General features: G+C 41.9%; 1 protein-coding gene and 1 long non-coding RNA gene across 7 annotated transcripts in view; one reads left to right on the top strand and one right to left on the bottom strand.

Annotated features, from left to right (window-relative positions):
- On the bottom strand, positions 1–6,607 carry LOC145421852 (uncharacterized). 6 transcript variants are annotated; one of them, XR_013903222.1, is made up of 6 exons: positions 5,218–6,607; positions 4,264–4,324; positions 4,107–4,151; positions 2,367–2,522; positions 2,071–2,163; positions 1–1,128 (listed from the first exon to the last, which is right to left on the bottom strand). It is a non-coding gene; the product is annotated as an uncharacterized LOC145421852 (long non-coding RNA). The 6 variants fall into 6 exon arrangements; XR_013903221.1 differs by having other exon boundaries at positions 4,103–4,151; positions 5,218–6,605; XR_013903218.1 differs by having other exon boundaries at positions 4,103–4,151; positions 4,264–6,599.
- An 856-nt stretch (positions 6,608–7,463) lies between these two features.
- Positions 7,464–24,993, top strand: part of cntnap2b (contactin associated protein 2b) — a 49,606-nt gene continuing 32,076 nt past the window's right edge. Inside the window, exons 1-6 of the mRNA XM_026150331.2 lie at positions 7,464–7,891; positions 20,246–20,362; positions 21,173–21,366; positions 21,899–22,046; positions 24,074–24,277; positions 24,373–24,557. Coding sequence (XP_026006116.2) covers positions 7,810–7,891; positions 20,246–20,362; positions 21,173–21,366; positions 21,899–22,046; positions 24,074–24,277; positions 24,373–24,557 — 930 coding nt within the window. The 5' untranslated portion in view covers positions 7,464–7,809. The remainder of the gene's footprint in view (positions 7,892–20,245; positions 20,363–21,172; positions 21,367–21,898; positions 22,047–24,073; positions 24,278–24,372; positions 24,558–24,993) is intronic.

Genomic DNA, 24,993 nt, shown 5'->3' with positions numbered 1-24,993 from the left:
TTATGATAACATTATCTTTATTAACTGGATTTAGTGGACAATATAAAAGCTTACCATTTTTGTACACCTGCAAGCATTATGCCACTTCAAAAGGTAAAACGTTAGAATACTTATTTACATAGGTAATATGTTGGAACCAAAGCTTCCACAACTAAAAACAGATGCAAAATTTGCTCAATATATCGACTGCATTTTAAAAAAATTAAACTAAAAGATAAAAAATACATCTCCCACTTGGCAAGTTAAAACATGTGACAAAATAGAATTACTATTGTGTGAATTTGGAAAAATAAAATAATTAGAAATAATTTAGGGGCAGTACAACAACAAAACAATCCATAGGTGATGAAAATCTATATTTGTTTGGTGTATCTCATTGAAATAATTATTAGTTTGACCAATTTTTACATTTCTGTATTTATTTTTTTAATTTTGGTTGCAGTCCTCCACAGCTAGCAATATAGTTTTGCTGTGTTTTAAAACATGCTAGCAAGCAAAATGGAAACAATAATACAGTGAACTTAACAGGTGGCAGTGGTCTTAAACTTTACAGGACCTTGACACATAAACACAACATAGTACTTCTGTCAGTACTTCTGATCCATTTTGAGCCATCTATATAAGGACAAACAAAAATCATCTGCAGTGCTGTATAAAAGGTGAATTGCCCAACAGAGAGAATCCAAAAACTTAAAAAAAAAAATTTTAAATGAAAGAAAAAAATATAAACAACTCAAATATTACCATTATATATTGGAAATCACCATTGCACCAATGAACCATTCAAGACCTATCAGTCATTTTCAAGTGCCCTCACCCCATAAGCTTGTTTTTCAGAAACTGTGCCTTTGAAGACAGCTTTTGTCCATCAAGATTTAAAAGTATCTTCTGGAGGACTTCAAAGGTGCATTTAAGTTCTGGTGGGTAGCTCAGGTTCAAACAGTATACGAGTCCAAACAACAGAGCACATGCTTGTGCAATGTTACCCAAATCAGTGTTAGCCTCCACACCCTCAATCAGGACACCAACGTCCTCTGGGTCATCTTCAGGTTCAGCACCCTCCTTCTGGATGACGTACACCCCCATCACAGTTTGCTCCATGCAGCTTTTTGCCTCGCTGTCCGTATCCTACATGAAAAAGTATAAGACAACAAAGTAAAATTTAAGAGATTGTTTAAACAACTGTTTCTATGCTGTTCATAAAATCCAAGTAGTCAAAGTAATAAACAGAAAATTACACCACTAAAGTAGTTGTTAGTAATTACTCCAATACATAAATTATAAAATACACCTCTCATGTCAAAAGAGGTGGCATAATTGACCTCTCACCGGCCCCTCCCCCGAAAGGGCCATTGTCCAATTACACATTATAGCAACCGTTACTGTGTCTGACAAACATTAACCTCAAGCAAGATGGAGAAGCGGTGTGCCCACCGATACGCCGAGAGATTGTGTCTGGAGGAGTTGTGTTCTTTCCATTCACAAAGTCAAAAACAACGTGAATGGATTAAACAGTGTGTATGGCCCCATTCCCAGGTAACTGTACCGAACATTATGAAGCATGTCTGCTTGCACATTCGGGTACCCATTGGTGCGCAGAGGAAACCATTTGTTTGTCGGACGTAGCAAGAGTAACTTAGGGGGACAGGACTCGAGAAAAGGCTAACTCAGCTGCTAAAATAAAACAGGTATAGAAGTGTTAGTACTAAACAGCTCAAAGTTCATAGACATTTCTATTTACAAATACTGATGACCATAGCAATGAAAAAACAACAGGACTTGTTTTAATCCAAGTACAGATTCAAAAGCAATATTGTCTTGATGCATGTTAAATGCATTGTATGTTTGTGTATCAAGTTTAAGTAGGCATAAATTTCTTTCCTTCCAATACCAAATCCCAGAAATTCTTTATTGCAACGCTTAATACTGTTTGGTATTCAAGACATCCTTTCCCCAATACCAGGTGTCTTGTTGCTAATCTCAAAATTTTAATTTTAACGATTTGCATTTGAGGCAACGTCACAATTTGTATGAGAATGTTACGGTCAACATGCTGTCACAGTGACTCACCAAGTACTCCTTTATTAACTTCTCATAGTCTTCGTTTAGGTAGATGCACAAAGACTTCAAGATGCATGCTCGTCTGGTATGGATGTTGTCATGCTGGAGAGGAGGAGGAGATAATATGAGCCAAAACCAGGCTGTTTTTCTTAAAGCTATGGTAATCAGTTAACTTGCATAATTATTCTTTAGGTTAGAACCTGGCATGTACCATTTGTTAAGCTGAAACAAAATTGACAACTTCATCTCCAAATAAAAGTTATTTTTGCTGCCTATGACAAAGTCTACTCAATCCTAATACAAACCTTGGAGATGGCAAGCATGAGACCTCTTATTTTCTTTCCACGTGTCCCTCCTTTGGTCAGAAAGATTTCCATTAAGCGTGGTGCGTATTGGTCAAGCTCGGCAAAGAAAGTAGATAGCAGAGGCTTTGTGGTGATTCGCAGAAACTCCTTGTCAATCTGCAATAGAGAACAAATACATTGATTAAAAACTCAACTGTATATTTCACTCACTTCACATCTAAGTTGACTAAAGCTGCTTTTAGAAGACCATGCAGACATCAGTGCTGTCTGTGTAGAACATGAATCAGTCTGTGTCAGATCCTGAATTTGAAATTTCCACTAAAGTCACAAGTAAGAGGCAAGTGGAACCAAGATCTGGGCCATTTGCTTTTTGAAGTTTGCAAAGACTGCTAAATTGCACCAGTGGTAGTTCACTCTTTGCAACATAGTATGCTGTTCTAAACAGATTTTTCAGGTTTATTTTTAGTATATTATTTGCAATTGGTGTTTGTTCTGGGAAAGATATTGCAGACTGAGCAATAATCCATTTCTAATGGGGGCCTTTCTTAAAATTACTGGTCCCAGTAACAAAGGCGCTTGTCGACTCAGGAATCGAGGGAAAACCAACAACACACCCGGCAGAACATTGTGTTATTTACACGGGTGCACATAAGTGGTCCGCATGTGCGCATTCGCTGTCAAAATAAAAGACGCGCACCAGATAAGAAGTTGCAACGCGCGTTTGCATCCATATAAAAAGCACTGTTTTTGTCCGCTAGAGTGGGATTTTCACGGCACATTCTGCACCACATCTGTGCGTTCATCATTTGTTTGAAGCCAGCTCACCTCCTTCAACCACTTTTCTGAGAATACGCGCTTCTTTTGTGGTTCGGACTCCTTCTGACATTTCTTTGGAGGTGGAGGAACACCAAAGTAATTGCTTAAAGGAGCTTCTTGACATCTTTAAGAGTTCTAAACAAATGTCTGTCCTCCTCCTGAAAATCTTATGTACGCAAGCACGCGTTGCAACTTCTTCTCTTGTGCGTGTTTTTTTATTTTGACAGCGAATGCGCACCTGCGGACCACTTATGTGCACCCCTGGTTATTTAGCTCGTCATATTGCAGCCACAGAAATCCTTTTGTCCATGAAACCATAAAGCTGCACTTTCTTTTTGCCTTATAGTCTGATTTGTCATAACTTCTCCGTTTTGTGGTAAGCTTTTCTTTGGCTGTCACTTCTTCACCCTGACCTATCTTATTTGGCTCAGCAGAACTGAAATATATATCTTCCTGCTTTTACACACGCACTCACATAAGCTCAGCGATTCTCTGCGCGATCAACCTCTCACATGTTTAAGCTGCGGGAGATTTCACTTGTCATGTTTGCATAGTAAGCTAACGATTAATAAGACGATGTCAGAGGAATTGGTGCACAAATTATCATCACTCACAGATCAGTGCTGTCGCTCTCTATACACAGTTCGCACGATTGCAAAGTGAAAGCAAAAAACAAGCGCAAATTCAAACGCGATTTCAATATGTCACATATTGACAGTGGCTCACCGATGCCAATGATATAATTACCCAGCTACATTTCCGAAAGAATGCAAAAGCATTGACATATATTTTTCCTTCCTACAAAAGCCGGATGGGCAGGGCAGAGATAGATTTTGGTAGCCCGACTGGAAAAATCGCTAGCCCCGGGACGTCGGGCTAGCGATTTTGCGAGCCCTGTACAGCGTTTCAATAATTTGTACCTACTACTCTCCCTGATGGAACAACGCTTGCACTGCCACATACAAGTCACTGAAAGAAAAAAAGAAAAGCAGTTTTAAGGATGGTTTTATTGGCACCTTTTTTTCCACTTTGATTAAATCATAAAACTATCATAATAAATATATGATGGTAAAAGGCTTACCATGTATTAAAGAGGAGGCACAAACAATCAGAAAAAGGGGTCAGCTTTCTTTGTGGTGTTACTATGGTAAAGAAAACAGACAATTATTTTATAAAAATTCCAGTGGATTTTTTTTTACTTTGTTGCAAATGTATAAAAAAAAATACCAATACATATAAATACCTCTTGCAATATAAAATTCACAGATAAATATCCAATCTGTTGCCAAATGTAATAGCAGTGTTTCACACTATGCAATAAAGATGCTGGTAGTTGCGGTAAAGGTCCGACAGGCAATTTTCATAACTATCCGCCATTGCCTTTTCCTCTGACCTCGTGTTTATGCTCTTTTTCCCATGCACTAGCGATCAAGTCAATTCGAAGGATGCAGCCCCTGAATTTGGACACAGCTAATATTTAGCAACTCGCGCATGCTAGTTTAACTTGCATTACTGTGAGAGGCCGAATGCTTAAAATAAAAGGAGAAAGAAAGAAAGAAAAAATGCAAATAATAATAAAAAAAGTGAACAAAGACCATGTCTTGCAATAACCGTCATTTAAAACCAAAGTGAATGCTAACAGAGCTAGGTAAAAGTTCAATGAGACAACCATACTAGCTTTAGCTAACTTCATTTACTTTGAAAGTGAATTACAAACGTGTTAAATATTGAATTAAACATATCAATAACCGCTAAAAACACTATAAGACTAACTGCAAAAACAGGTAAAAAAAAAAAAAAAAGAAAAACAATGAAGTGGAAATGCTAATAATAGTATAAATATACCCAGAGCGGATTAGAAATCAGGTATTAGACGGTACCGATTGGCACCGTCTAATACCAGATTTTCACTGCATTTGCTCCACTCCCGCTGTCTAATGACAACTTACACATTTGGAATTAAAAACATTGTTAAACAATTAACGGACAGAACAACTTCGTTTGACTAAGATATTTTGAGTTATTTATTACTTACCTGTATTGTGGAAGATTCCGCAGAGGGAAATGGCAGTTCACTGAACACATAACTTTCTCCGCGTTCCCGCCTTTTCACTTCTGGGAAGTTTGAGCATGCGCACTAGGCATCGGTGCCTTTTCACTTCTGGGAAGTTTGAGCATGCGCACTAGGCATCGGTTTTAGAGTTGTTGATTTAAAATAATTACATTTAATTGAACTGAAGAATGCAAATCTAGTTCATTAAACTTTTTGTTATTTTATGTTAAACCAACAACTGATAATGATTTAAAAACCTAAACTCAATATGTTCATGTTAAATAGACAAATGTCTATTGAATTAATCAAACAACTGCCTTAGTTGACTTTTTTGAGTGTAGCTTGCCATCACCAGTGTGTGAATGTGTGTGTGAATGGGTGGATGACTGGATATGTAAAGCGCTTTGGGGTCCTTAGGGACTAGTAAAGCGCTATATAAATACAGGCCATTTACCATTTACCATTTACTGCCCATGGCCCTGTGACTGGTTCACCACGTTTCCTTCAGTGTGCCGTCTTCAGGTGCCATGTTTTCTTTTCAGCAGGTCACAGCTGGGGAGACAATGGGAAGTGAAATTAAAGTGGTAACAATTTTGTGAAGTGTCAGAGACACAAAAACTGTGAAATCCACCGAAAAAGGGGAATAAAAAGGAACATGAGGAACAGAGAAGGGGCTTTTCCTTCCCACTGTTGCTAAGCGCTTGTTTGAATGTAATCATTAGGTTTCTCTCTATAGCAACCTTAGATTAATATATAACCTTACTATGTAAAATACTTCAAGATGGCTTATGTTTGGATTTCACACTGAATAGAAACTGACTGACGGTGTGTTAGGAATGAAATGATTTAGCAAAGTTTTTTTTGTGATTTTTATATACACATTGGAACTTTGCTTATTAACTCTGTGTCATCAATTCAGCATCAATTCAGCACAATGACTGAGTTGAATATTGAGACTGACATGTTGAGCTGCAGAGGGAATTGCAAACATGCTTAAACTTCATAACTAGTTAAAGTCAGGGCGATATTTCTCTGTGCCAAGAGAGTCCGAACAGAATGTCCCGGACTTGGATAATAAGCAGAGAACAACAGGCTGAGAATCGCTAGATAATATTAATATAGCGAGGTTAGGTTAGGGAGGTGTTTTTTCTTTGTCTATTTTTTTCCAAAAAAGGAGCAGATGCAGACGAGGTCAGACGAGGATGAAGTGCAGGAGAAGATCCACTCGCAGGATGGCACGACCGGCCACATCGTAGAAGAACACAGTCATAATCAGACTTGTTCTTGTTGTGGTATAAAAGTGTATTGCAGGGTCATCCTTTGTGTAGAGCAGACCGTTGATCGAGCGCTGAAACTTCAACTGCTGAAACAAATGAAATCTTTTAAAAGATAATCACTCTCCTGTTCTTCCTTAAAGAAACAAACACTAACAGAAGTGGGTTTAGTAACTATTTATGTTTAATTATTATTTATTTAATTATATATAAATAGTTACAATGTTAATAATGTTACATAAAAATAACTACATTACACCTGAAAATGTGTCATTTAGTTACATTGCCAAGGATTACAGTGTCTTAAAGTGTACCATCATTAAGCTCCGTCTAAATCTTGTTTTTGTGAGAGTAACCTGAGTGTAAATACTTTTTACACTGTTTTTTGTTTGTTTATTGATTTTGATCATGAAGTGAAGTCACCCAAAAATGCGCTTACATTGTAAAAAGGATTTCATGAAGTCCTGAAATTTGACTATAAGACAAAGAAGTTGTCATCATTCATTTATCCTTGAAGCCTCATTAAGAGCTGCTTTGTGATCATTTCTAAAGAATATTTCATTATGTTTATTTCTTTGCTCTTTACAGGAGCAGGGACACATCTGTGGTGTGAGCGCACTGTCTTTAGTATGCTATGGTGTAAACTGGCCTGTTTTTACTCCGAACCATTTCTATATATTAATTCAGGCCTTTTGTTTTTGTGTGTTTAATGTATCTTTTAGTCTGAATTTGTGGTGTGAGTCTGTCGTGGAGGCTGATTTCCATGTTTTTATGTTAAAAATAAACTGAAGATGATATTTTGTTCCAGGCCTTTCTGTGCTTTGTGCCACCTCTCTTGTGTTTTCCCTCCGGGACGCGTGCGGACCCTTCTGTTACCCCTCTGTCCCCCCTCCTTTCAAAGAACCCTGTATTGTTGTACATATCAGACCGTACCAAGTATTGTGGAGAGTGGGGGTGTATCGATTGCTCCTGCGGTGTATTGATTGCTCCTCCATCGCACTGTCTGACCACGCACCTGGAGCCCGAGGCCCGGCCCGTCCCGCTCACAGGCTGGTACCGGAGGGTGTCGTTTGAAGTCAGCTGGGGTGCCGCTGGGCAGATTGATGGGACAGGAGAGAAAGCAAAGACGTACACGACGCAGTGGGCGGACAACCATTGCTCCTGGCTGCTAATAAAGGAAAACCGCGTCTCGGCTGTGTGTCGCTGGAACAACAGACAGCCCAGCGGAGGGAACGCGGCACGGGATCCCGCCTGCACCTGCTTTGTTGTCTGTGCTCGTCTCGTTCACCGTGCGGATAACATGTTTCATCGGAGCGCTTTGTTACTGCTGCCCGTCTTTTGTAACATCATCAGCAACTCCAGCGCTGCATCCTCAGCATCCCGTAAGTAGGCTGTCGCGCGCGCGCGCGCGCGCACGCACACACACACACTACCGTAGCAACCGAGGTTAATTTGGAAACATTCATTCATATGAAAATTACGCTCGTACCAATATTTCTGTCTAACGTGTAAAAGGATTGGGCTTCAGTAGAAATAGCAGCTCTGCGTGGAGACACACTCGTGTCTCGGTCCACCGTGGACTTCTAGACAGAATCTCAACAACACATCAGAATAATAGCATGACCAATACACACCATCTGTGACTGTGTAATATATCCATGCATGCTCCACAGATGGAGCTATAAATAGCAGGAGTCTCAGTGTAGCTTGTATTTATTTAGATCACAGCAGCTGTTCTGTTCATGGAGCTGCTGATGCAAAAGGTAAGAGCCCCAGCAGTCACATAGAGCCCTTCAACAGGAAGAGATCTCCGACAGAATGAGGCTGAGGGAAGGGCAGCCATCTGCTGCGGCCGGTGACTGGCTGGGCAGTGATGGGAAAGGGAAAAGAGGAGCATCGGGAGACCCCCAAAGACCACACAGTATAAAGCAGGTAGAACTAATCACATGTATTAGGGACATATAAGCACATATGGAGGAGGGAAGAAAGGCATCATGAATGCACACAGGACAATAAAGAAAAAGTTGAGAAAACTCTAAATGCCAACATGATCCACGGGCTTTTTGACTTTTGTCTTGTTTTTGACTGGTTCTGGTAACTTGGATAATCTTATTAATCTGTTTAACGTATTCATGTGACGTAATCAGTCAAATGTTTGGTTTGGCACAGGTTTTTCAGCCAAACACTCTTCCTCATACAACCTTCCCATTTATCTACACTTGAGACCAGTAGCAGACCCAACCCAAAAACCATGGGCATCAGAGCTTTTTAAAATTTGACTCTGGATTTAATAAGGAGCCAATAAGAGTAACTGAATATGACAGAACTGTGATCTTTTATTGGGCTGTGACCAGAGCCCGTATTGATTTTGACACAGAAATTCTGATAACATGACGATAGTTACTCTGAAGTGGACACATGGAAGAAATGAACGGATGGATAATTTAGTATAAGGTACTGTGAGCAGCATATTTACCGAGGCTCCAGTTCTGCTGGAACTGAAGGGGGCAGCACATGCATGCAGCTGGTGGTGACGAAGAAGAATAAGGACCCAGCATACACACTGAAAACTACAGCTAGGCAGCGCTGCTCCAGCTCAGTGATAAGAAGGGCAGAGTCGGGTATGAAAGTTTGTTGCATTCAAAGTCAGTGACCAAAGGTTAACAACGGATAATATGCAACCAGTGCTATCATGCTTTTTATACTGGGAGAGAAAATGCTTCCAGTTTACCAGAGCACCTGAACGTCTGGCATCTGTTCAAAGAATTACAGGTTTCAATTCAACATCAAGCAGCCTCCAGTGTTGCCCTTCTGTTACTGTGAAAGACACACAAGTGTTCTCTGAGGCCATTGTAGAAATGCTTAAGCTAACATAACTGCTGTTTTAGCTCACAGTAGCATTAACAGGCTACAGCAGCCACGCTAACATCAGGCTGTGTCGTGTCCTCTCGTGGTCTATCACCACCGTGTCACTGATTTTAAAGACGATTGTGGTTACGTAGCTGGGACAGTCATTTTAATTTGCTATCAAAATGGGAATCACATAATTGTACTGGGACTGTTCCCACTACTAATCTTCTGGTATTGTGACGTCCCTGCTTTCTAGGCGTGTTTTTTAATTAAGTACATACAATAATTAACAAAGGTTTGCATCGAGTATGCTTTACAGCAGGACATTCTGTTTTTTGTTTTAAAAGATAATAAATAAGACACAGAGACAAAATAGAATAAAATAAATAAGTAAAAGCATAGACCCGGGGTGTCAAGCTCCTCGAGCGCCAGCATCCTGCTTGTTGTTGAGATATCCCTGCCCTACTGGCTGCTGATTACCTGGATCAGGTGTGCTTTGCCAATATGAAGCTTCAAGGGCAGGTTAGTTGGAAAACGAGTTTTTAAGTGCACACTTTTTTGCTGCAGTCGATGTAAGCAACACAAAGTGTCTCCGACTAGGGTGCAGTGTTAGAGACGCAACATCTCCAAGTATCCAGAACTGAAATCCACACAGCTAGGGTTATGGTTAGGGTCATTGTGATCACAGCGTTCCAGTAAGCCTGGAACTCCAAAGCATTTATGTTTGTTTTTATATGAGACGTGTGAAATAATGTGACCTCTCATATAAGCTTTAAGCGCTTCTCATATGTTTGAATGTGAGGAGGTGTTTAGGTTTACCTCTGGATACACGTCTGGTTTAGTATTCATACAAGTAATAATTTTGAGGTCTTCTAGCAAATATCCTGTAAATCTCCACCCAGAAGGAGGAGAAAGAGGCTCAGGTTGGTGAAGCTTCAATTCCATTTTTATAGGACTGTGATCTGAAATGGTAGAGGAGTGTCTGTGAGGCCAAAGACATGTCAGTTCTTCAGTGAGTATTAGGAACAGTTGAATAAAATGAATATTCTCTGCTCAACATCACTTAGGCCCAATTCTGTCAGGCCCCGGGTCGGAGATATAGAAACTAGTTTTCCATGGAGCGATCCATTGACGGGTTCAATCACCGCCCAAACACTTTGGACTTTGCCTGCTGTATTAAACTATTAAAAAATTGTGGGTCATCTAAATGTGGGCCATACAAGGATACCAGTACTATTCTGTTCATGTCCATTACACAGTCTATCAAAATGAACCTGCCATGTTTGTCTTTCTCTGTTGAATTTAACATCTATGGTTTTTATTAATAAGCCACACCTTTAGCTTTGGATAACGAATAAAAAACATGGCCGACCCAGTCTCTGCACGATTTTAAATGTTCTCTATTAGTGAGGTGAGTTTTTTAAGATATGTTAATGCTTTCTTCTTTTTGATGGGGGAGTTACTCCCTCTACATCAAACACAGTCTAACCGTCCTGTTCAGTTTACACACTGCAAATGAATCTTTCCCTGGTTAGGAGAGCAGCTCAGAGTCTGACTAAGCCTGCGACTTGTTGCCAGATGTTTACGATTTCCAACACTTACAGAGTCAAACGTGGTACAGAGAGAGTGGAGAGGAAAAAAAAGAAAAAGCCATCCTGTAATCTCCCCATGACAAAAACGCGGGCAGGTAGGACTCCATCTCTAACCTTGAGCGCCTCAGCGGAGCGTTCAGAAGTACTGTCATAGCTTCATAAAGGAACAACCAAACCAGTTCACAGAAAATAGTACAAAGTAGCACGCATGATAACCAGTTGTTGCATATAACAAAACAGTGTTTAGACATTTAAGGTGCAGCTGATAGTTTCTCATTTCAACGTTTACATCATCATGTGTAACAGTGGTTTACTGTAGGCATCTTCCACACTGGACAGGAAAGGTTCCACCTCAGATGGAGGAAAAACTTCATGTCAGAGCCACAGTTTGGTGGGATAGGTGCTGCTGTACTCAAGGTTCTTCTCTCAAAGTTTTTTCTTCACCTTGTTGAAAGTGATCATCTCGATGGTGTAGTGCAGGTAAAAGGAGGCTCGGCTAGTATCCAGGTACAGTCCCTTTGTCTCTGGCCGAGCGGAGCACTTTGTCCTCATCCCTGTAGTTGAGAAACTTAATAAGGATAAGCTGGACCCCATCCGCCGCTCTTCCCAAGCAGTGTGCTCTCTCTATGATGACCGTTGCTTGGAAGTGTTCCTCCCCATAAAGCCTGGGATGATGTAGCCAAATACATCATCACCCTCAGACTTCTCTGGGATATTAACAATCGTAACATTAGCTCTCCTGCTCTGTGCGTTGGCCAGGTTGTCTTCATTAGCTCCATCGTGTCTGCTTTGCAAAGAACTGAAGTCGTGTTATCACCATAATACAGCTGTTTCTGTTCTGGATGCATTTTCCCCTGTACTCGCACTTTTGCATTTTTGCCCAACAAAAATAAAAGTAACGGCCACATCCATGCTGTAGACTGTTTCCCACCACCGTGAACTAAAATCATCTGATTGTAGTGCAAGTGCAGCTGGAACTGGTAAGTAGAATCGATACCACCAGACTAACGAGTCTGGTTCTCTACAAGAGTGCGCTCAGCTTGCTACCAGCTGGTTGTATTTTGGTTGGTAACATGTTACTTTATTTGGTATTTGTATAAATCAGGACATTCGCTGAGTGCAGATGTAATAGTTAAATGTGAATTTATGTCTAAGCAGACAGTAACACGTGATTTTTGATGACTTATCACAGTTTATTGGTGTTTTATCAGAAACTGATTGCCTGTAATTGCCAACTTTACCCCAGTTAATCACAAACTTGGAGCAGAAGTAGCAGCTTGACTCTGAACTAGTGCGCATGCGCCAACCAGCGTGCAGCCTGTTACAGTCGCTCCTGCTTTTCTCTTAGTTTAGCTCTTTTTTCTTACGTATTCTTTTTTTTTCTGACTTGTATTTTCCTCCGTTTTCTATCTCTTACTCAATCATGTGGATTGAGAGAGTTTTTGTTCTTCTGGTGGCCGTGGAACTGTTACTTTTATCATGGAACGGGACCGCGGCACATCTCCTACACGCACGGACTGTTTACTCCAGAGATCAGCTGATCGCCCTGATGCCGGCCGGCTCGCTGGCCAGGCCCGCAGAAGTGCCCGCAGAAGTACCAGCTGAAATTTGGAGGAAAACACATCGGGGATGCAGAGGTCAAGGACAGAAGAGAAGAAAAAAGGTGACGGTGAGACAGCGGAGGCTCGAAGCGAGGAGGAGGTTTAAACCGTGTCTGCCGTCTATCGTGATGGGAAATGTGCGATCGTTGGCAAGTAAAATCGACGAGCTCTCAGCACTAGTACGGAGTCAGAGGGAATACCGAGAGTGTAGCCTGATGTGTTTCACCGAATCATGGCTGCACCAGGTCATTCCCGATGAGAATGCTTCCGTGGAAGGCTTCCACACTGTTCGGGCGGACAGGGACAGCATCGCTAGCGGTAAGCGTAAAGGAGGGGGGCTTGCTGTTTTAGTTAACAACCGGTGGTGTAACCCTGCCAACATAACAATCAAAGAAAGGATTTGTTGCCCGGACACTGAACTGTGTGCTGTTGGACTCAGGCCGTATTATTTACCCAGGGAATTCTCTCACGTCATCTTGGTGGCTGTTTATGTTCCCCCCTCTGCTAACCCCACAGCTGCATGTGACACCATCCACTCTGCCATAGCTCGGCTACAGACTCAGCACCCGAGTGCCTTTATTGTGATCTCGGGTGACTTCAACCATGTATCACTGGACAATACACTACCAACATTCAAACAATATGTGGACTGTCCCACCAGGGGAGAGAAAACTTTAGACTTACTGTATGCTAACGTCAAGGATGCATACAGCTCCTCCTCCCTCCCCCCACTTGGTAGGTCAGATCATAACCTGATTCACCTCACCCCCCGCTATGTGCCAATTGTGAGGAGGGAACCTGTGACCACCAGGACTGTTAGGAGGTGGTCAGAGGAGGCAATAGCGGAACTACAGGGCTGTTTCGAGGTGACCGACTGGGAAACACTCTGTGAGCCTCACGCCGAGGACATCAATGGGCTTACTGAGTGTATCACAGACTACATAACTTTCTGCACCGACTCCATTGTTCCAGCTCAGACTGTTCATTGTTACCCAAATAACAAGCCGTGGGTGACTAAGGACATCAAAGCCCTCCTCAACAACAAGAAGAGGGCTTTCAGAGGGGGCAACAAAGAGGAGGTGAGGAAGGTCCAGGTGTTACTAAAGGACAAGATCAGAGAGGCTAAGGACAATTACAGGAGGAAGCTGGAGTGGAAACTCCAGCAGAACAGCATGAGAGAGGTGTGGAGGGGCATGAAGACCATCACTGGATTCAGGCCAACCAACAGCAGGGGAGCTGAGGGAGGTGAGAATAGAGCCGACGAGTTGAATCTGTTTTTCAATAGATTCGACACCACAGTGTCTGCTCCCACCCCCACAACCTCACCTGCAGTCAGCCTGGAATCCAGAGCCACACCACTGTGCCAGCCTCTCTCTTCACATGTTGCCTCCTGTGAGATTCCTGACACCCCTCCCCCACCCATCACCTTCACTCAATACCAGGTTGAGATGCAAATGAGGAGACTTCACTCAGGCAAGTCTGCTGGACCAGACGGAGTGAGTCCCCTTGTCCTCAAGGCCTGTGCCCCCCAGCTGTGTGGAGTCTTTCATAAACTGTTTATGCTGAGTCTGAGTCTGCAGAGGGTCCCGGTGATGTGGAAGACATCATGCCTCGTCCCTGTACCAAAGACGCCTCGTCCCAGTGGCCCCCAGGATTACAGGCCCGTGGCACTGACCTCCCACATCATGAAGACCCTGGAAAGGCTCATCCTGGACCAGCTGCGACCCATAGTAAGACCACATCTGGATCCCCTTCAGTTCGCTTATCAGCCTCGTCTCGGAACAGAGGACGCCATCATCTACCTGCTCAATCGTGTCTACACCCATCTGGACCAGCCGGCGAGCACTGTGAGGGTCATGTTTTTTGACTTTTCCAGTGCTTTCAACACCATCAGGCCGACCCTCCTGGGTGATAAGTTAGCAGCGATGCAGGTGGATGCTTCTCTGGTGTCCTGGATTGTTGATTACCTGACAGGAAGACCACAATATGTACGTCTCCCACAGTGTGTGTCTGACAAGGTGATTAGCAACACAGGGGCACCACAGGGGACTGTCCTCTCCCCCTTCCTCTTCACCCTCTACACCACAGACTTCAGCCACTGCACAGAGACCTGCCATCTTCAGAAGTTTTCTGATGACTCTGCGGTGGTTGGATGCATCAGCAGGGATGATGAGACAGAGTACCGGGCTGTGGTCGACTCCTTTGTCACGTGGTGTGAGCAGAATCATCTGCAGCTCAACGTGGCAAAGACCAAGGAACTGATCGTGGACTTCAGGAAGACCAGGAAACACTTGACCCCTGTTTCAATCCAGGGGGTCAGTGTTGACATTGTGGAGGACTATAAATACCTTGGAGTACACATTGACAATAAACTGGACTGGGCTAAAAACACCACAGCACTTTACAGGAAGGGCCAGAGTCGTCTCTATTTTTTGAGGCGACTGAGGTCCTTCAACATCTGCCAGAAAATGCTGAGGATTTTCTATGAGTCTGTTGTGGCCAGTGCGATCCTCTATGCTGTTGCATGCTGGGGGAGCAGGCTGAGGGTCGCAGATGCCAACAGACTTAATAAACTGATCCGTAAGGCCAGCAATGTTGTGGGGATGGAGCTGGACTCCCTCAAGGTGGTGTCGGAGAGGCGGATGCTGTCCAAGATAAAGACAATGTTGGATAACACCTCCCACCCACTCCATGACATGTTGGTCAGTCACAGGAGCTCGTTCAGTGAGAGACTGAGATTACCGAAAAGCACCACTGAACGACACAGGAAATCATTCCTGCCTGTGGCTCCCTGTACAACGCATCCACTTAACACACTGTTTACTGCAACAGCTACACATGTTTCTTTTCCAAATATTTATTTATAAGTGACTTATTTATGTATGTATGTATGTATGTATATATATGTATATATTGTACTATTCTTAGTTAGCGTATTGTCTGTCTTGTCTTAATGTTGGTTTAAAATGGAGCACTGTAACAAAAAATAATTTCCCCCAGGGATCAATAAAGTATTCTGATTCTGATTCTGATTATTATGGCAACATTTATGTTGGCTTTCAGTCACAGTGTTTCTGTGATCAATAGTCTGATTTTGCAGCAAGAAAACTAACAGTTTAACTTAGAGGACGTAATCTGAAACTCAGCGTATTGAAAATGTAAAGAATACAATAATATTGTGTGGTGATAACACAGTACCGTGGGGTGTTTGCTGATTCAGACCTCTAATATGTTTCTTTGTACGTACATGCATTCCTAAATATATGTTTGTATCCGTTTGTCATTTCTGGCGCCAGTGAAACACTCCGACTGTTTCAGCCTTTATAATCATGTCAAAATAAATTGGCTGACGGCCTTTCAGCAAATATTTCTGTTGCTTTTTTTGGCTAATTTCCCCTACATGTTATTTTTAAAACTGTGTTTTAGGTCATTGCTGAGGTTGCTGGGTTTTCCTGCCTGTGCTCAAATAACTGTTGAAGTTCATGCATTTAGTTTTGTTTCCATTTGAAAAAAGTCAGCTGAGTCAACATCTTTGACCTTGTCAGCCGTGATTGGAGCATCGATGTTCACCACTTCACAACAGCTGGTTAAAAAGGATATGGTCAAAAGTTGGTGAAGAATGTTTGATCTAAAGTGAACCAAATGTCTGCCTTGATGACGTCGGTTGACAAATTGTGCTGATTCAAGGGGAAATGGCCCAGTACAGTCGTCTGGTTTCATTCTTTATCCCTCATGTAAAACTACAACAAAGCAGCAGTTTTGGTTTAGACTTCAGTTCAGTGCAGAAACAGAAAAAACATCAGAAATCATTCACAGTTTTCTTGCATTTGCATATTAAAAATGATGATGAAGAACAAAAGCATGGATGGAGGTTGTTCAGTGGTCGGGTGAACAGCAGTAGGGCTGCTCGATTATGGCAAAAATGATGATCACGATTATTTTCACTGAAATTGAGATCTCGATTCTTTGGCGATATTTATTTAACAATAACAATGTATTGAATAATGACTTTAAAGATTGTCAAAAAATAATATAAAATAGTGCAAATACTGATAACAGTGCAAATGTTTGCAATATAAGAAATGAAAAATGTAAACATCTATGTTTAGTGAACTTTGCAGTGTTGCTCTGTGGTGCAGCTACGACACTGTAGCAAAGTTTACACACTGTGTCCACTTGATCCACGTCTGACTGAACCCATAATGTTTCCACACCACTGAAGGTTTTTTACCTCTTTTCAACCAACAGCAGTCACTCTCCTCTCCAAATAACTTCTGCTTAGCTTTCCGAGCTTACCTCGGGTCCTCTTAATCAGCAGTCCCCAACCCCCGGGCCTCGGACCGGTACCGGTCCGTGAGTCGTTTGGTACCGGGCCGCGAGAGTTGAGGCTCAGGTGTGAAATGTATAGTTTTCAGGGTTTTTATCGGTTTTCAGCGTTATTTTGTTATTGTTTTTATCGTTTACTCTGTCTTCCTGGGTCTTTTCACCTGTGTTATGAATAAATTTTCTTTTTTTCGGTACCGGTACTAGTTTTATTTTGTTGTATTTATCCGCGACACCTTAAAGGCCGGTCCATGAAAATATTGTCGGGCATAAACCGGTCCGTGGCGCAAAAAAGGTTGGAGACTGCTGCTTAGTGATGGGTCGTTCGCGAACGAAATGGCTCTTAGAGCCGGCTCTTTGACGTCAACGACGCGAGCCGGCTCCTTATCGCGAGCCGTCACGTGGTTTTTTTTGTTTTTTTTTCTTTCTCTCAGCCTCTCTCTCGCACTTTTTTTCCGCTTCACTCTGCACGCGAGCCTTGTGCTTTACGCTGGGCAGAGGGGGGAGGGGCGGTAGTTACACTCAGTAGCACAGGAACAGAGCCAGAGAGAGAGAAAGAGAGGCAGGGACAACAACATTAGAAAGGTATAGTAATCATCCACAACTATTTTCAGTTGCAGATGATAAAGGATTGAGAAAGTTTATTCATGCAGGTCCATATGACAGAGAATATGCATGTTCTTTTAGTTTTCATATTATAATTTATATTTAATTGTGTTGTGGTTTGCAGTGTTTTGTGTTCTTTTCACTTTAAATTTGTGAAAGGAAAAAGCTGAAAATGTAAATAGTTAAAACTTGAAATGTGAATAGTTGATTTTTGTATTATATGATTTATTTATTACATTTTATGTGGGGTGAATAAATAAAAGTATATTTACGGTGGCCCCTAGAGACAAAGCACATACAAACTTCAAATCACGTACGAACTCTGAAGCATGTACAAACTCCAAAACACGTACAAACACGTACAAACTCCAAAACACGTAAAAACACGTACAAACTCCAAAACACGTAAAAACTCCAAAACACGTAAAAACACGTAAAAACACGTACAAACTCCGAAGCACTTAAAAACTCAGAAGCATATAAAAACTCAGAAGCACATAAAAACTCAAAACACGTACAAAAGAACAACAGAAGTGCTCCAGGATGCTGGGCGCAGTGTTGAGCCTTTGTTATCTTGTGGCTACACAAGCCAGCAAGTACCAACGACCGGATTTGGTGTGTGGTAATAACAGGTAAATGAACTTTTTTTTAAATTATTTGAATATATATATGAGTGCCTGTGTATAAATACACAAACAATATACACATGCTTTCAATTGTGTAATTTAAGTGATCTAGTAGCTCTGCTTTGGAAGTTCAGTTCATGCTAGAAATGTGTTTTGGAGTTTGTACGTGTTTTGTCTCTAGGGGCCACCGCATATATTTATATATAAACATATATAAATAAAACCACTTGTTTTTACGTTAGTAATTCCTTTTGTGCATAATTTTATATTATTGTTAATAATAAATTAATTAAAGCAACAAAACAACCTGAAGAGCCGGTTCGGAGCCGAAAGAGCCGGCTCTTTTTAGTGAGCCGAACCGAAAGAGCCGGTTCTCTAAAAAGAGCCGGAAATCCCATCACTACTGCTGCTCTTAATTGTTGTGACACGTGTTCGAAATGCAGAGAGGTGCGCTCGATTTGCCAAACGGAGCAGCGCGAGAGTAAAGCACGAGGGAGGGGCTAATAATCGGCTCAGTCATTTTTAATGATCGTTGAAAGCCCAGATCGTAATCGAGATTAAAATTCGATTAATTGAGCAGCCCTAAACTGCAGGCTGGTCAGCTTCCAGAAGCAGCAGCGCTGTCATCACACGGGAAACTAAATTAGAGCCTAGATCAACTCTGCACCACTCAGTTTATTTTTCGATGTGATTAAAAAAGCAGTTAGACTGGATTTGTAGGAATATCATCATTGTGGTTTTGCAGCAGGAGCTCAGACGTACTGCTGTCAGAAAGATCAGGTGGAGACGCTGATTTCAGGTCGTCTGCTGACGACGTCGTGTTTGTCGCCTTTCTTTATGCTGCTGAATGCATGCGAGGCTTGTTTTGTAATGCATATGAGCAAGCTCATCACTATGCTCAGCACCTGTCTCCCTCTTTCTCTCTCACACACACGTGTTATACATCGGTTATGTTGCTGTGCTGAGTGTTTCTGCTCTCTTCCTCTGATAGCAGATAGTGTGTAGTTTCAGCAGATAATAATAATAATAATACATTTTATTTAAATAGCGCCTTTCAAAGCACCCAAGGACACTGTACAACAGATAAAAACTGGAAATATACACAATGATAAGAATAGAAGATAAAAGTTAAAACATACAGAAATTTAAGAATAGGCAATTTTAAACAAATGAGTTTTAAGGGTGGACTTAAAAAGAGAGAATGAGCTAATATTTCTGAGGTCCGGGGGTAGGGAATTCCAAAGTCGAGGGGCAGAGCAACTAAAGGCCCTCCCTCCCATTGTGATCAGACGAGCAGAGGGAACAGAGAGAGAAAGAGAAGATGAAGATCTGAGGCAGCGGGATGGGAGCTTCATCTGTAATAAGTCAGAGAGGTATGGTGGAGAGAGAGAGTGAATAGCCTTGAATGTATACAGAATTATTTTAAAATGGATGCGAAATTTGACCGGGAGCCAGTGAAGTTGCTTCAGGATTGGGGAGATGTGGTGGGTAGAAGAAGTCCTAGTAATAATACGGGCAGCAGAGTTCTGGACACGTTGGAGCTTGGAACTCTAAACTCTCTAAACTCTAATCAGAGAATCTCAGACGCAGTCATTAAACATCTTTTTGTTGTTACCGTGTCATCACACCCAGTTTCATCAGTTTCCATCCAAATGTTCACAGAGCTGAGATCAGCAGCATCAGCCTCACACTCCTCCTAACCTCCCAGTGTCAGTTATACAGATGAGTTAATGTCGGTGATGTCATGTTAACCTTGGCTCGAACAAACGAGTGGGTTCAGTCAGCTTTCAATTGTTTGATAAACAGACGAGAACATTGGTTCTTTGTACAAGTGGAACAAAATGTCCAAATGATGGATTTTGGTGTTTGTCTGCTGGGTATTAAGACACATCAATCAGTTCTCATTAGAGTGTAAAATAATGTCCTCAAAGCCAACTTTGTTATCAACATGAAGAGCGGATTACGTGGAGTTATGAATATTTACCTGAAAACGCAGGTGAGCAGCTGCAAACGACTGCTGTGAGTTCGTGCTGCTGTTTTCGTGTCTTGGATGAGGATGCGATGTAGAAGTGCAGCACACGGTAAAACGTTGGCCTGTTGGTAGCATTGAAGGAAACATCTGTGGGCTTCTGTTTCAGGTTCAGGGAAGTGTGAGGACAGCTTGGCCACTCCTCTTCCTTACAGCTCCTTCACCGGGTCGTCTCTATACAGCCGAGGAAACGGAGCCGGTTATGCCAAACTCAGCCGGAAACAAGGTATGCCTCGGGAATCTTGAGGATGAGGTTGTTTGTATTTCTGGGTTGTGGAGGGGTTAATATTAAACCGGTTTCTGGGTCCATTCATGGCTGCATTTCCACAGCTTTGGTGTTAAATGTCAGCTTCTGTTAAGACTCTAGCTCACAGTGCCGACATGTATTAGTTGTATAATTGTGACTAAATAATTATGTCAAAGAAGAAAGCGGTTTGCAGACTCCTGCTGAGATGCAGCTCGGCCCCTCAGCTGAACATGTTTATTGAACTTTGACTTGGACTCAACATCAACATAAAGTGTTGATCTTGTCATAAACGAACACTGAACACTGAACAAGCTGTTCTAATGCTCAGTAACGTCTCAGGTATCAACGTTTTTCTTTTTTATGTGACTGTAAACATAACCATGATTCGTGGGTTTACTGGTTCCCATGTGAAGTTTTACCTCACCTGACTATAAACATCTGGCTGCCTGTAGAGCATATGTAAATGTTAACAGTATAAAATAATAATCACCATTTAATTTAAGAGATGATTAGATTAGACATAAATGAGAATTGATATATTTATTCTTTAGATACATCATCTGTGGGCATTTTTTCACTGTTTTTAAAAATCACATTTGGCATGTGAGCTCATGTGTGCAGTGTTTTTGGCTTAAAGTTCGTGTGGGCAAAGCCTCAGAATAATTCTCCAGATAAAGTAGTGCAGACACTGAAGACGATTAGGCTCTAAATGTCGTTTTTTCTTCATCTACTCACTTTTTTCTCTGACATCTTTAACCCTTCCCAAACTTACAACATCCCAAAATCTAGGTTCTGGAGGGTGGTCGCCATTGGATACAGACCGTTACCCGTGGCTACAAGTAGACCTTGGTTCTAAGAAGCAGGTGGTTGCCATAGCAACACAGGGTCGCTATAGTAGCTCTGATTGGACCACAAAGTATCGGCTACTTTACAGTGACACACAGAAAAACTGGAGACCTTATCTACAGGATGGAAACATTTGGGTAAGGAAATCAGTCGGACCGACTTATCGACACAAATATCATTTCAAGTCGACGCTGATGTTAAAATATTCCACCTGTCAGGGTTTAGGAAGACTAAACCCTGACAGGTGGAATATTTTAAATTTAGATCTGTGGCACGGTGCTATTACTGAAACTATTACTCCTCTTCCTTCTAGTCTTCTTCTTTTGCTCCTCGTTCTCACACTGTAACGTAAGCCTGTGTTTAATGTTGCAGTGTGAGTCAGTTTCACAGGTGTGGACCTGTGGTGTGTATTTGCTCCGTTTAGAGTCTCCAGTATTTATGGATTAATGGGTACTAACCATGTTATTATCAGGACAAAACCTCCGATTTGACTTCTGTTTTTTTTAAATGTAACACCAAATCACATCAACAGCTGCCTGAAGGTGTTTTTCACTTTTCTAATTAACCAATGAAAAAAAAACATGTGGTTTAATGTTATTTGATTCATTTTCTAATGAATAAAAACTACATTTAGATCTGATTTTCTCTTTAAAACAAATGTTGTTTCAGACATTTGAAGGGAATGTGAACAGCGAGGGTGTAGTTCGCCACGAGCTGCAGTATGCCATCCTGGCTCGCTACATCCGTTTCATCCCAGTGGACTGGAGCAGGGCGGGTCGCGTCGGGGTGCGCCTGGAGCTGTATGGCTGCTCATACTGTAAGTGCAAGCTGAAGATACCTGATTGAAACACCATGCATGTGATGTGGATGTAGATTTACAGTACATGACCTGTGGGCACCTGCGTCTGGCCACTACAGGATAGGCAGTTCTTGAAAACTGGAAAGTACAAGTTCATCCTTTGTTGGACAAATATACACTTCTTGCAGTTGTGCCTCTGTACAGCACGACAGTGGATTTAAAACCCAATGAGGATTTTAATACCTGGATGAAAATCCTTTGCAGGAGTCAGACTGCATGGACATCGCTGTGGACCAAAGATGTTCTGGTGCTGCTGACCGGTGCACCACACAGTTTGCCAAGTTTTTGCATCTGTCTGAACTATTTAGATCTTTTGCACCGCACACAAAGGCTAAAATAAACTGAACGTTTGGTACCAAAATAGACGATATAGACAAGTCAGTGAAATGCAGTCAGATTAACAGGTAGCAGCAGAAAGCTTGTTTAAACAGAAAGGTTTTTACTGCTTTTTAAAAGAATCACCAGACGTGGTGGTAGACGGTCCTCGTTACTCTGCAGCCGTGTTCAGGGAACAACCAACAAACTCTGTGAGCGCAGACAACCAGCAGCAGCAGCAGCAGCAGCGTGTAAGACGCTGGGATAAATAATCTGGGGCCATTTAGTGCTCTGTATGTTAAAACGAGAATTTTTAACTAATTCTAAAATCTATTAGAAGCCAATGTAAAGAATATAAAACAGGAGTAATGTGAGCATGTTTGCTGGAACGTGTCAGTAGTCTGGCTGCGGCATTTTGTTTGGCTTGGAGGCAGAAAGAGACGATTTGCAGATCGTTAGATGAAGGAACCTTTAAATACAAGCGCGTCCATGCTCACAGGTGTACACACTTTCTCCCCTTTCTCTTCCCCACTCAAGTCTGTCCCGTATTTAGCAAGTGATAATAAAATAAAATAAACAATAGGGCTGGGATGGTCCATTTGGTAAAGTAAATCCGTTGGGCATCTTTCTTCACCTTTAGACAATAATTCTGATGCAAAAGAACCAAACGGGACAGGCAGGAAAAAAAAGAGAGGATTTGTCCAAGCTGGTGAACAGATTTTACATGTGGGTTAAGGCCCAGAGAAGAATCCAGTATTATTTCGAATGTTTGGCTCAGCAGGAGGACAGAAAAGCAGAATGTGGTTGAGGAGGAGCTGTGATCATGGTCTCAGCCTTGTTCATGTTTAAAACAAGGATATTTCTATACAAAACAATGTCACGTGTACAGATGTGTGATCTAAAAACACGAGGACTTACATGTTAGCTTTAATCTTCCGGTTTAACAGCAGTCCTTCCCTTTAAATCTACGCTCTCTTCTTCCTCTCCTGTCTTTCTCATCTTTCTCCATCTCTGAGTGAAGTTCGCTCTCTTTCTTTTCTTTCCATGTGAGATGCAGCAGTTGGACTTTCAGCTGCAAACTGTTGTTCTAACTGCAGATTGTAGATAGTTAAGTTTAGGATTTTTTTGGATCTCTCAGTCATGCAAGTGTAGCTGAGAGTAAGTTGATGTAAGAGGCTTTGCTCATCAGATCAGCTTCTCAGGCCACAAATGATGATTGCATGCTACTGGCACATTACGCTCAGCTGCAAAGTCTGTGCAGTAACAGGTTCTGTGACACACAACAAGCTCACACTGCAAGCAGAAAACCATCTCTGTGCAGAAGAAGTTGCACTTGGTGGAAAGTGTCCCCAGTACATTTGTTAAGGGCGAGATTTAGAGCGACTGAAAGTCGCAGGAAAAGATCTTTCCTGAAAGCTGCTGATGGCTGAGAATGCAGCCGGACGTCTGCTAATATGTTCCTATAGTTACAAATCTGTCTGCTAGCAAATGTATGTTGTTGTGTTACAAAGTCTGAGGGCCAGCAGAATACAACACCTTTGTATTCCTATCGCTGATGTCTATGTATTGATGAAAGTCACAAATACACTATATTTTGAATTATATGTTAGTGTTTAACTTTCATTTAATACGTTTCAATGAGTTCATACTTTTGCTTTTGCATCTTTCAGGGGCCGATGTGATTGGTTTCGATGGGCACGGGGTCATCTCCTACCGCTTCAGGAGTAAAAAGTTAAAAATTGTGAAGGACGTCATCTCTCTGAAGTTTCGCACCACAGCAGGAAACGGGGTGCTGCTTCACGGAGAGGGGCAGCAAGGGGACTACATTTCCCTCGAGCTTCACAGAGCGAGACTGCTGCTCAGCATCAACTTAGGTAGCTTTCTAATCTCCTTGGTGTTTGTATCAGAGCGAGTTCTGTTAAACTTTATTAACCACTGATTTCATGACTGATGTGATGTGTCTGTCCAGGCAGCAACCAGAACGGTTCTATTCAGGGTCACACGGCTGTGACCAGTGGAAGCTTGCTGGATGATGACCACTGGCACTCTGTTGTCATCGAGCGTTACCGCAGGAATGTCAATTTTACTTTAGACCGCCACACTCAGCAGTTCAGAACCAATGGAGAATTTGATCACCTGGACCTGGACTACGAGGTACACCCTCCACACGGCTCAGTGAATCATACATTTGACTTAAACTGTGAATGTGTGTGTTCTCATTTAGCAGGAACCTGTTTATTCATGTGTAATCACTTTGGTTTTAAATGTGCTATAGAAATAAAACGTGCTTCCAGCCATCCGCTCTCTTCTGCTTATCCTTGTCAGGGTTGAGGGGGTTTGGATCCTATGATGTACTTATTTAATGAAGTACTTGCTAGGTTCTAAGAATCCTCTCCAAAGTCTTAATTGAAGAGGAAAATATCTTCTTAGTTTGGATGTCACCTCGAAAGGAAGACACACAATGTTTGTTCACATATAAACCGTATTATATGGAGGTAGTCTGACTTTCAGCTCCTCGTCTCCAGCATGATTTAGGTTCTGCTGATGTTTATGGTTATATTAGGCATGCAGTGAAATCTGCTACTTCCTT

This window comes from Astatotilapia calliptera, chromosome 18 (assembly GCF_964374335.1).
Source record: "Astatotilapia calliptera chromosome 18, fAstCal68.1, whole genome shotgun sequence".
NCBI classification, from domain to species: domain Eukaryota; kingdom Metazoa; phylum Chordata; class Actinopteri; order Cichliformes; family Cichlidae; genus Astatotilapia; species Astatotilapia calliptera.
The sequence above is the reverse complement of the archived record's forward strand: the minus strand, read 5'-3'. Positions and strand labels throughout refer to the sequence as shown.